This window comes from Xenopus tropicalis, chromosome 6 (genome assembly GCF_000004195.4).
Source record: "Xenopus tropicalis strain Nigerian chromosome 6, UCB_Xtro_10.0, whole genome shotgun sequence".
Taxonomy (NCBI): Eukaryota; Metazoa; Chordata; class Amphibia; order Anura; family Pipidae; genus Xenopus; species Xenopus tropicalis.
The window spans coordinates 62,704,853-62,718,492 of record NC_030682.2 but is presented as its reverse complement, the minus strand read 5'-3'; the positions used below and the strand labels follow the sequence as shown (position 1 = coordinate 62,718,492).

At 36.6% G+C, this 13,640-nt stretch overlaps 1 protein-coding gene across 2 annotated transcripts in view; it reads right to left on the bottom strand.

Moving 5' to 3' along the window:
• npsr1 (neuropeptide S receptor 1) overlaps positions 1 to 13,640 on the bottom strand; it is an 82,036-nt gene that overhangs the window by 26,126 nt on the left and 42,270 nt on the right. For both annotated transcript variants that reach the window (XM_031904469.1, XM_031904468.1), the window contains exons 3-4: positions 3,049 to 3,152; positions 2,771 to 2,864 (exon numbers count right to left, since the gene is read on the bottom strand). In XM_031904469.1, coding sequence (XP_031760329.1) covers positions 2,771 to 2,864; positions 3,049 to 3,152 — 198 coding nt within the window. The remainder of the gene's footprint in view (positions 1 to 2,770; positions 2,865 to 3,048; positions 3,153 to 13,640) is intronic.

Sequence of the window (13,640 nt, the reverse complement as noted above, 5' to 3'; positions counted from 1 at the left end):
GTCTTATTCCACGGTGGCTGCTCTATGTAAGCCTGCTCTAGCAGTCTCTGGTGTTGCTAGATCTACTAGACACTGGCTTAAACAGCTCTGTGAGGATGTCAGCAACAAAGTACCAAGGGAGGAGTTGTTGGATTCACTCTCCAAGATCAATTGAGCTGTAGATTTTGTGTGACGCCTCCCTAGAGGCTGTAGGTCCAAAAAAGCTAGCTATAGAACAAGCCATTTCAGAATTTATTCTGGCAAGGGTACTCGAACCAGTACCCCCCTTGGAAGTTAATTTAGGCACCTATTCAAAAGTTTTTTTGGTTCCAAAACCAAACGGGAACTTCAGAACGATAATAGATCTCAGATTTGTCAATCAGTTTATCAGGAAAAAACCATTTTGAATGGAAATGATCAGGTCAGTTATCAACATGATAGACAGAGGCGACTATATGGCTTCTTTGGACCTCAAAGATGCATACCTGCATTTTCCTATTTTTCGAGGTCACAGAAGGTTCCTGAAAATTGGGGTATTTTTAGAGGGGAAGTTACAACATCTCCAGTTCAGAGTACTTCTGTTTGTAATAACAACTGCTCCCTGAGTTTTTACCAAGATAACTCTGGCAATTGTAGCAGTTCTGAGATGGAATTGCCATCATGGCGTACCTCGACGATTGGTTCATATCAGCGATATCATGTTCTCTTCTTCAGAAAAACTTGGAAAAGACCGTCAGCCTACTGCAGTATCTGGGTTGGTTGATAAATTGGGAGAAGTCGGTTCTGATTAGTGATGAGCGAATCTGTCCCGTTTTGCAAAAAAAATGTCACGCGTCAAAATAAAATTGTCGCCCGCGGCTATTCTTTCGTCGCACGGCTATTCTTTTGTCGACAATTTTTGGATGTGCGGCGAATTTTTCTAAACATTTCGCCCATCACTAGTTCTGATTCCCTCCAGATCAGTTCAATTTTTGGGTTTTCTAATAGACTCAGATTGACGGATGGAGATTGACCGGTCCATTTTAGAGGCACAGGAGCTATCACTGGAAGTGATAGATATCCTGTTACATTCCAGGAAAACTTCAACTAATAAAGTTTGGGGTCTCTCCTTGGTTTTGAAGAAGTTATGTGAAGGACCCTATGAACCTTTGCAAAAATGCTCGATTAAATGTCTTTCCTTTAAGACTCTTTTCCTCCTAGTCATCACGTCAGCCAGAAGAATTGAAATTCAGGCTCTTTCAGGAGAAATTCAGGCTCTTTCAGTTAAAGAACCATATTTGACATTTTTTTCGGATAGGGTGGTGTTGAGGCTTTTATCCACCTTTAGACCTAAAGTTAGCTCTTTAGTCAATTTGAATCAAGAAATTGTCCTTCCCCTTGTTCAGGAAACTCAAGAGAATTACGGTCGTCTTCACCTTCTGGATGAGCTCTGAAAATCTACCTAGACCGTACTCAGATTTTCAGGAAACAGGAAAATCTCTTTATTAGCTTTATGGGGAAGAACAGAGGTTGTAAAGCTTTGAAACCCTCCTTAGCTCGCTGGATTAAAGAGACCATGAGATTAAAGAGAATCTTACTCCTCCCTTGAAGGTCAGAGCTCATTCTATCAGGAAGATGGACCACATATGTAGAGCAGCAACATGGAGTAATCCTGAAACATCCATTCATCACTACAGGGTGGAGATCTTGGCTGCTCAGGAAGCGTCTTTTGACAGTAGAGTCATCCAGAGGGCAACATAGCCAGTGAACCCACCCTTATTACTCGTTAACTCTCATGGTTGCTGCCGGATGGTATGTAAGGGAATTAGTAAATTTATACTTACCAAAATTTAGTTTTTCCTTAGTCCCTTCGGCAGCAATTTTTTTCCCCTCCCAATTAAATTATCGGCATAATTCCTGTGTGGTCTACTTTTCAATCACTTTTTAACCACTTTTTTAACACTGTGGTTTCTTATTGGTTGCTTCTATTTATGGGTGGGGGTTCTGAAAAGTTTAACTATTTGTTTCCACTTGTCCTACATGAAAGGAAGTCCAAAATATATCTCATGGTTGCTGCCGAAGGGACTAAGGGGAAAGTAAATTTTGGTAAGTATAAAGTATGGCGGCTATTCAAAATTCATTTGTGTCATTTGTATTAGTATTTGTTTTTTCTACTTTGATTAACTTTAAAATGAAAAAGTGAATGTTACCATATTTGTTAGAAATCTGAATAAAAAAAATGTGATTGAATAGAACAGTAAAAAATAAAACTCAATTTTCTTGTAATTTTTAATGTCACAAAGCACAAAAAAAAATTAAAAAACTCAAAACATTTGTAAAGCTCAAATTAACTAAATAGTTAAAATATTACCTAGAACAGCTCCCATTGACTTGTATTTGACCTTGCATGCTTTCAGATCCCCAAGTTCTGCATCAGAGCTTTTTGCTATTTTTTTTTTTTGGTTAATAAATATTGAAAATGTGCAGTTTTAAAACATAATTTGTATTCATGATTATTAGTTCAAAAAGCAAATCACAGAAAAAAAAATACAGACGTTGATTAAACTCCCTAAATTGTATATATGAATACTTATGTGCACATGCATTTGCCCTCTAATATGCAACATAGGTCTGTAGAAAGGGAACAATGTAGCCAGTGCTCTTATCACAATACTGAATTTATATAATAATGGGATTTGTCCCACAAGGAATTTTTTATCTTTAATAAGAAAATTAGATGTGATTACATTATGTATTTATTTATTGACCTAAAGCAGATTATGCTAACTAACCACAAACAAGGAAAACGTACCTCCTTGGAGAAACTTCATTGGATGAACTATGGCATGATATCGGTCTATGCTGAGAGATACTAAAACATATGTTGAAGCATACAGAAGGACAACCTAGCAAAATATGGAAGACTTTAGTGAGTAAAGGCTCTTAGTAATTTCTAAAATGTAAAATATGAGTAACTCATTTCAGTACCAGAGATTTTTTTTATCATGCAGAAGAATGTTGCACAAAATACATAACTAAATGCATATTTTTTTACACTGTAATTAAAAACAATTACTACAAGCTAATTACCTGCAAGTAACGTACAGTTTTGCAGACAATTTCAGGGGCCATGAACTCGCCAGTAAATCGCCATATAATGTTTACAGAGATGCTTATTATTCCTGTAAGGTAGTCTTTTGAAAAGAAGAAACATTGTTATTAGGATTATTAATTAGTAGATTTTGTTGTTAAAAACTTTAAAAAATGAAAGCAGAAGCTTTTATAGATTCATTTGCATTGTTATAAGGAAATAACGTACTCGAAAAAGAAAGTAAATAGCCCAGTGAATTGATTAAAATCATATAAATGGTCTTTTTATGATCTTTTATACCATGTTTTAGAATTTATATGTTACATGTTCCTTTCTCTAAACACCTAGCAAATAGAGATGAGTGAAAATTCTCGCCAGGCATGGATCCATGAAAAAAAATTTGCCATGCGTCAAAAAAAATAAAAACAACCCAATGCACATGTCAACGAAGTTGTGCGATAGCAGCGTTTTCGCAATTGTTTTGCAGTTTTGCGACTTTTCACAGAAACGTGACAGATTCGCTGATCACTACTAACAAACCTTTTTCTTTTAGTACAACTTTGATCAAAGGAGTAAGGAATTCTAATAAGCAGTCCTGACAAACAAAAAAACACTGAAGGAAACAACCCTAAAAGAACATGTTGTTGAAGGTGCATAAGGGGATTTAAACAAAGCTCCCAACTTAATTTGCAAATAACAAGACAAAGCAATGTACTAATAAAACAAAACCTGCTTGACGAGTAGCCTCGCCAAATCTTCCAACTTATTAATACTCACCAAATGAAATGGCTAAAAAATACTGATAGTACAGACCTTGACTAAATTTTGACTGAAGTCCAAATGTAAGCCTTCACTAGGACATTCTTATATCTTTAGGAATTTACCAAAGGACCCTATATATTTACTGTAATGTAATAAAAGGAGCCACATTTGAATTAGGTTTGTTTATTGACCATCTGAAGTTTGCTTTCCAACAGGTAAATAATAAATGCTATGTGCTGATTGGTAACTGTGGGTTGCTTGAATTACACATTGAGATTGTAATGTCTCAATTTTCAGACTGATATCAGCCTGTATGATCCACATGCATTTCATCTTTGCCCAGTTTAGGCAAGGCAGACATGGAAGCACTGTACTGTATCTTGTTGTAGAGAGGGTGGTCATGCTCATATGTTTTTACTTTACAATAAAAAGAGATTTATATGTTCTGTTTGCTTTTTATCAGGGCAGGGAAGATTATAAGGGTTATTAACAACCAGTAACACAGTACAATCCCTAGTATTTCTCAGCAGTGAGTTCTCATTCAGTAAGGGGGCCTTTTACTAACCATCTGATTTTTTTTTTTAGTCAGAATTTTAACAGAATTTTTACGAACGTTCCGAATGTGACTTTTTCGTACTGAGCGGATTTTCTGCGACAATTTCATACCTTGTGCAATTTTTTTGTACCTTTGCGTGACTTTTTTGTACTTTTCGACAAAATTTGTGCGACAAAATCGTATTATCGTGCCGAGTAGGAAAGTTCCGGATTCATCCAAGCTTTGTTATTGTGATTTTCCTTGGGCCAGGTTGGAGCTGCATAGTGCCATTGATTCCTATGGAAGGCTTCCAAAATCATGCATAGAAGGATCAAAGTCGGAAAAGTTTTCCCGCTGTTTACGATTGTTCGATACGAAAATGTTGTGACTTTCAGAGCGCCAATACGATACTATCGTGACTATTCCGATTTTTTAGTAAGCATTTTCGTGATATTTGTGATCATCAGAAATGATCGTATCCAATCCGAATTTTACCCATTTCGGGATTCAAACTCGGGATTTGATGAATGTGCCCCTTAAAGTTGTGGGGAAAAAAAGTTGCGAATTTGCTGAGATTTACTATGCATCCCTATGGTTAAAAATCTTAATCAATAAACAATTCGCCAGCTAAAACTTGCTGAAATCATGTAAAAGTCAATAGCAAATATACACTGGAGGATACTTCTTTCCTTCAAACGAAGTTTTCTGATTTCAGTTTTTGGATTTTTGACGCTGGTGTTTGGGCTACAATTCAAAAAAGTTTTGGTTTTCATGCAACAACTTACAAAATTCTGGATTTTCTCAACTTTTCAAAAAAGGAGCTTTTTTTAGTTTAGACTTTTTATAAAATAGAAGACATTAGTGACATTAGACATTAGTTTATTCAAATTTTAAAATGTAAAAAAAGTGCTTTTTGCACTTCTGTAGAGTTGCTCTTTGCACCAATTAGTCCTTCCTGGACCTCTTTCTGGACCTCTGACCTGGCCCTCAAGCAGATTTGCACTTATTAATGCAGGAAAACCCTGAACCAAGTGGTAGATCCAGGGTTCCTCCAGCTGGCTGCGTGAATCACAGTAGCACCATGAAGTTGAACTTTTAGTTCAAGTGAGCTAATCTTAAAGCATTGGCCATAATTGCGCCAGATGCAGCTCCCCCAGGTGACCACAATGATGCTGGAATTCTTGGGAAAAATGCTGCATTGTGGAAAAAAAACATTGTGATTGTGATGTTAATAATATATTAACATAGTAGCTTTATCAGGTCATGACTTTAAAATGCTAATGCTTTCTAGTCCAGCATTGTAATTATTTAGCTTTATTTAGCTTAATTAGAAAAATATGACATATAAGTGCATGCTAAATGTGAACCAAATTATTTCAGAATGTTTACTGTATCTTCTTAAAACGTACTTGAGATTTAAATTTAGTAGAGTAGATAATAGCAAGGCATACTTACTAGCCAAGAGTCTAGGAGAACAGCTTTTCAGTACTCTGCATAATGAGCTTAAACATGATCTTAAATTGATGATTTAGTTATTTCTTTGTTTACAGCATATGTGATTTGTTTTGGATTTTTGTTTGTTTTATATAGTAAGTTTATAAAGAAATCATTTTAGTACCGTGTACGTAAGAAACAGAACATAACCTGCTTGCAAGAATTGATATAAAACAGAGGGCATTCCCTTCAGCTGTGCAACAGGTTTGAGTGTTTAAGTAAAAATGATATTTTAGTTCTTAGAATATCCCTTGTAATGTTGATATAAAATTCATTTTATAAATATACAGCAAACGAAATGTTTTGCACCTATAGTGAAGAGTAGATTACATATGTACGCAAAATTACCACTAAATCTTTTTGGCAAAAGCTTTTCAATCTCCCTCATCCTTCTACCTAGCTTTACATATATGTTAAGCAATAGCTGATGTGTTAGCCCAATTTCCAATACACGTAACATGTTCCAAGAATATATTTGCTGCATAACAAAAAATTGTCGTCCGCGTCAAATAAAATTGTCACGCGCATCAATTTTTTTCACTATTTTCTGAGAATATACAGAAAATAGTGAAAAACTATTGTCTATGAATATGCAGGTTTTGAAGCAACATATTCTGCCATCACTCAATGTCTTCATAACCCTTTCTTGGCACACTCCTGCAGAATACAATTATGCTTACTTTTTTTGGCTGTTACTTCTTTGCAATCCAGCAGACCCTGAAAACTCTTTGCTTATGAAAATTACTGGGGAACTGGGATTCACAGCGCAGTGCCTCCACCGAGTGGGCACTGAGGAGTATACCTCAGGGGAATTCCACTAGGACACCCACCAAGTTATAACAAGTTGTGTGCCATAGTTGCTGATACAATGATTATTGTAACAGTAACTATAGCTGGCTTTAACTCATCTCAATTGAATGTTTAAGATAGGGTGCATGCACTACATGAAATAATCATTGTAATGAGATACTGCAACCCTTGCAAGTTTGATTGGTTTAAATGTTTTTGCAAATGGTCTAATCATTGTGCAACCTGCCATCAAGCAAGCCATCAATGTACACTGCAATGCTGAGCACAGTGATAGGATGGAGAGCAGGTGATAAGTTCAACCTAGGTAGATGGAAGTACAGGTATGGGATCCGTTATCTGGAAACCCGACTCCATTTTAATCAAATGATTCAGAATTTTAAAACTGATTTCCTTTTGCTCTGTAGTAATAAAACAGTACCTTGTAATTGATCCCAAGATCCTAAGATATAATTAATCCTTATTGGATGCAAAACAATTGGGTTTAATTATGGTTTTATTGATTTTTTTAGTAGACTTAAGGTATGAAGATCCAAATTATGGAAAGACCCCTTATCTGGAATACCCTTGGTCCCGAGCATTCTGAATAATGGGTCCTATACCTGTACTACAGTCCCCAGGGCTGGATGACACTCCATGAAGAGGCGATGGTGGTCAGCACTAGTGCAGGACAGGTATGTTGTATTTGGCATACAGTTTTGCACTGCGTCTATGGCTATGTATGACCAAGTAGGACTATGTATGTTCCATCTACTACAACTCGTTGTATTCTATCCTTTAGCCAGTTCTCTGTCCAGGTATAAATACTACATTCCAGGCCAACATTCCTTAATTTTACCATTAACCTTCTGTGTTATACAGTAATTGTATGTATAAGTAGATCCCATTCACTGCCATCCCACGTTTTTTTCTGCTCACCTCCTCATTAAAGGGAAACCATTCCCCCTGAACAATGTAGGCATCTATAATATAAATTACTTAAAACGGCTCATATTTTAAACCCTTCTTCATCTAAATAAACCTTTTTCATATAAAATTACTTTTTTAGTGGTATGTGCCATTTGGTAATAAATAAAAAGCTGACATTTTAAGTACTAAGGGCTGCCCCCTGTGATCATACAATTTATGGTGTGCACAAACAAACCAAGGGCACGCATACATGTTAGGTCACATCTGCCAATAAATGAACAAAGTTCAGTCTTTTCACTGTCCACTTCTTCCTGGTACAATTAGAGTTGCATTATTTCTAGTCAGGTGATCTCTGATAGAGCACACACAGACCATCACAAAATGGTGACTCAAGGTAAAATTTGTTTACTGATGCCTCTGATGATTACTCTTATGCCTTATGCCTCATTACCCCCTCAAAAATATTTTCAACCACTGTTTTCAAAATATCTCAGGAATTAGTCATTGGCCCTTTGATTTTTTTAATTGTTTGTAAATGGCCTTGAGGTAGGCATTGTAAGTACTGTTTCTACTTTTTGCTGATGAGGCTAAATTGCGGAAAACTAATCCATGTATGATGCCACTTTGCAGAGCGAATTGACAAAACTGGAGAACTGTTCAGCAAACTCACAAATGTGGTTTACTTGTTATAATTGCAAGAGATAAATTTAGTGGATTAATAAATTGAAGTCCTAACATCCCACGGGATTAAATAGGGACTATGATTTATTCTTGTTGTTGTAATTTTTGTATGAATTATTTGTATTGTAATATATATTGCTTGATAGCTCCTATTCTTATGCTGTATATCAATTGATACACTGCTGGTCATTATAGTTACTATTAATTGATGGTGATTGACTAGTAATTTTCTGTGTATCCCTTCAAATGTAATCAACTGGGTTAGTTACATTGTTGATGAAGAGCATATACTCTGCTCCAAATGTCGCATACGTGATGTTATTCTCTTTTAATACATTTTTTTTTATTTTAAATATATATATATGCAGGCATCTACGCATTTTGATCCTATATATCAATATATATTCAACCACAAAAGCACACATTCTTGTAGTGTATTTACATTTTTTTTATATCATTCTGCAGCTTTATATGCTGTTGTTGTGTGGGTGTTTTAAGAAAACAGATAATTTTTATACTACAGAACAGCCGATATTAATATTTTTGTATTTTTTTCATTGCCTCACAAAGTTGAAATCATATGACAAGTTTTTATCCATCAATTAAATCCAGATTTAGTAACAGGAAAAAATGAATGTAGCTGCACATTGTAAGATAATTTTCATAAGTAACAGGTAAACAATGATTTATTTTACAAGTAACGTAACTATAATTTGTATTCCCTTATGTGTAAGTTATTAAAAAAACTATACATTTCTGCAGGACAATAAATCTCATTTCCTAGAAAACACAATTGAAATAAATCCTTCAGGTGGAAATGGCTTTAAGGGGTGTCTCTGATCCAGTTTAATTAGTGCATTCATTTTACTGACATAATGACATCATAGCAAATATTTTTACAGATTTTGATTGCCAAAAAAAAAAAACTGAATGGATTAAGATATCATAGTAGCTAAAATTAATTCTAAAACTAAAGAATAAAAAAGAAAGACAAAAATTAAAACAATTTATAGTAAAAGTAATAGATGTGACCTTTCAATTATATGAAATCTTTTTGACACAATGTTCTGTCCTGATCAGTCCAGTGAGCAATAATATTCTTTGCCTCACACATATCGTCTGAAACATTATTTCAGTCATCCTTAAATCAGAATGTCAGTAAAACTGAGCAGTGAATGGTGAATTGAATAAAACCACACTTGACAGCAGAAATGACACAGTGCGGGTTATACAATGATGAGTATAGATGTTACTGGCAATTTAAACTCTTTAATGTCTTTTTCAGACAGACTAGGCTTTGAATGTAAGATGCATGTTTTCAGATTTAATACAGATGGAGGGTACTTTGGATTTCTGGCACATAGTACCATGTACTTTTTCAGTGAATGGTATGCACAGTGTGAATTAAATTTCATAAGAAAGTCTTGTCCATCTATATATTATTTACATACTCTGTGCAAGTATGCATGCCAGTCAACATCAATAGATTCAATCTCCCTGGTGTTTGAGAGGTGCAGAGCTGAAAGATGGATTCAGCTCCTGGTGGGACATGAAAGTGTAAAGTCACCTGAGGACATGCATCATCACAATCATCGTCATTATTTATTTATTTACTTATTTAGCACCAGTTAGTTAAGCAGCTACACTGGTAACTGGTAACGCCTATGCTCATACCTTTCTTAATGTCACAAAGTCTGTATAAACCCAGTGCTGTCCTTGTTCTGTAGTTTTGACTCTTGGCTTTGTTCAGAACCCACTTACATGTCTAATAAACCTTACCTATTTATCTCTAATGACTTTCGGAAATGAATGAAATTTCCAGAACATATGTGATCATAGACTGTTTTGTAATTCTCACTATGTATTAGGTACATATTTCTTAGTATGAGCCTTTTCAAACACTTTGCTAAATGAAGTTCTAAAGATATATTATGCAAATGTCTTGCATGATATGCTGCTTAAGTTTGAAATAAAATTACTTGTATTTCATGTAACTTGTTTTAGGTTTGTTAGAATTATTTTTTTAATAAAAATATTTTTCATCCAAAGTGATGCCTTACAATATTGATATTTGAATGCTTACAACATGCACTCATGAAGAGAGCACCGTGTGTATTTGAAACACATTTGGGAGTGCCATCTGGCATAGTATGCAAAGCAGCCTGGTAGTTACCACCTGCCCTATGACTTGTGGTAATGATAGGGCTGCTCGACCTCAGGGGTCTTGCTTTGCTATGCACCTTAAACCAGATTTTTAATCAGGACCCCTTTAGTGATCTTGAAATGAGCCCTTGCATCCAAGGCATAGTTGAACCTTGTGCTGGGTTATCAATTTGGCTCAAGGTGTATATCGTAGCAATAACAGACAATAAGATAAGAACCTAATGCATGATTTGGCTGATAGAGCTCCATAACTAGCATATCTGAATTACATAAAGTTAGTATGGATTTGCTTAATACCCCCGAGTGCCTTTCATAAGTATAGCCCTCCAAAAAGCCATATGTGCTGTATTCATGTGTGTATTGCAGGTCCTTGTGAACTATTATGGAATTCAAATATCTGCTCTGGTTGGCAAAGTATCAGACAGAGGCAAGCATTAATATCCTTGCATTTTTTTTACCACTTTTTACAGCACCTTGCACGGTGCCATTAAAGGAACAGTAACACCAAAAAATGAAAGAGCTTTAAAGTAATAAAAATATAATGCACTGTTGCCCTGCACTGGTAAAACGGGTGTGTTGGCTACAGTAACACTACTATAATTTATATAATAAGCTGCTGTGTAGCCATGGGGGCAGCCATTCAAGCGGGAAAAAAGGAGAAAAGGCACAGGTTACATAGCAGATAACAGATAAGTTCTGTAGAATACAATGGTGTTTTATCTGTTATCTGCTATGTGCCTGTGCCTTTTCTCCTTTGAATGGCTGCCTCCATGGCTACATAGCAGCTTATTTATATAAATTATAGTAGACTTCCTGAAGTAAACACACAAGTTTTACCAGTGCAGGGCAGCAGCACATCATATTTTAGTTACTTTTATACACTTTCATTTTTTGGTGTTACTGTTCCTTTAACACTTATCCCCTCCTCCCTGCTAATTGCCAATTAACTTTAAGCTCAGACACAAGTAAGGCAGTGCTATTAGACTAATAATGCTAAGTAGCACTATCCCTACCATCTTTACTATGGCATTCAGTAAGGACAAAGTTGCCTTGCACCAATGAGTACTGCACTTTGTATTCTTGCAGAAATTCCTCAGACAACAGTTGCTGGGGTGATAATTTGCATCCTTCTGTACTCCAGGTTTAAATAAAAGGCATTGTTAACTGATCCACTATATCAAAACCAAAATGTTAAAATATTTATTTAAAATAACAAACACACATTTAAAATATAAACATGTCTATTTAATAATAAAATGTTAATATTTTTTTTCTTTTTGTAGATTTGGATGTCTTTTTATTTGATAAAATGATCCAGCAGCCCTTCTTTGATGTTGTTTGGTCTCACCAGATCCACACAGAGATATTATCCCACTGAGGAAGAGTTAAATATTTTGAGCTCCCTGTGAGAAACATCCTGGTCTAGATATGCCACAGGTCTTATTTGGGGGACTAAGAGGATAGTTGGGAGGCTGAGACTTCCTGATGGAAATCATGCAACTCCCTACCTGCCCTTTGCTTTTTATTCAGACTTTATTGTGCCTTTAATGTGGTTAGACAGAAACACTTCAGGCAATATATTTTTATCTGACCTTGAAGGCTCTTGAATAGGAACGTGGCCATAAGAATATGCCCAAATTTCTTCTCAGAAGATGCTGATAGTTCTACAGCTGGAATGGAAAAACAATAGGAATAGAAACTTATTGTACCCCCAAGGGTGCTAAAAGTACCCTTGGGGTACTATAACACTTTTATAAGCACTTTAAAACACACAGACTTTACACAGCACTTTAGAACACACAGACACAACTTTCCATTGCACACACTGAATTGGGTTATAAAAACTTGGTGTTTGTACTGAATGTTACAAATATTGCGCTAGGTTCTGTAATTATTATAATTCTATATTGTTTTTCAAAATAGGGGTACAGAAGAGAAGAGGGAAGCTTAGAGTTCCTTTTGGATGTTACAGACATTATCAATTTTTGGTAAGTATTGGACCAAAGAGATTATTATTATTATTTTTACCATAGCTTGTGGCACTGATCTATATTTTACCTTGATTTGTCTCTTATAGACCATGCATCTATCAGCTTTAATCATACACATGAAGATCACACAAGATGATGAACTTGATGTATGTATGTCTTTTTTCAACCTAACTTACAATGTTACTATGTTGTCCTGACAGGGGACAAGAGAGGGTACCCCTATAGGCCTCACCTAGCCCACAAAGAATGAATACAGTATTGACAACGCATGCAATGCTGCCTTAAAGGACCAGTAACACCATTTAGACACCCCAGCCCCAATCAATCAACTTACAGTTTTTACTTGAAATACTCTGCTGCATGCTGGTTTCGTATAATGTATCACTAAAAAATCCAAACCGACGCTTTCCTGTGGAGTATACAGGGTGTTCGCCATCTTGCAGGGCCTGCAGGCTTCTTCTCCCCTATGTGCGCGCTGCCGACAGCTTCTTCCTGCTTTTGGTTTCGAAAATCCCGCCTCCGTGACGTCACGTCGCTTAGCAACCAGCGAAGCTTCTCTGCCACCGGCTTCAGTGTTTCCCTTCAGCAGCCATTCCATCAGTCTGCCCCCCTCCCACCGGCAATCCCTGCAGCGTCTGTCCCTTCAGCAGCCATTCCATCAGTCTGCCCCCCTCCCACCGGCAATCCCTGCAGCGTCTGTCCCTTCAGCAGCCATTCCATCAGTCTGCCTCCCCCGGCCATCCCAGCAGCGTGTTTCTCCCTTCAGCCAGCAGCCATTCCATCATTCTGCCTCTCCTCCCCCGGCCATCCCAGCAGCGTGTTTCTCCCTTCAGCCAGCAGCCATTCCATCAGTCTGCCTCTCCTCCCCTGGCCATCCCAGCAGCGTGTTTATCCCTTCAGCCAGCAGCCATTCCATCAGTCTGCCTCTCCTCCCCCGGCCATCCCTTCAGCATGTCTTCTGCACGGCGATCGCTGCACTTCCTGGTTACAGCCGGATGTCCTGTAAAGAGGAGAGATGTCGGGGGCGCGCACACAGAAGGGCTTAGTCGCCATATCGCCTTTCTTCAAAACTGTATCCATACCATGGTGAGGAGATTTACTTGGGATTTTTTTGCTAAATAAAAGGTAAATAAATACAATGCAGCTGGACATGGGTATTAGTTAGAGGGTGTAGTTTTTATTTTTTAAATAAAATTTTTTACTGTTACTGTTCCTTTAATGCCTGAATTACAATAGTGTTCATATATCA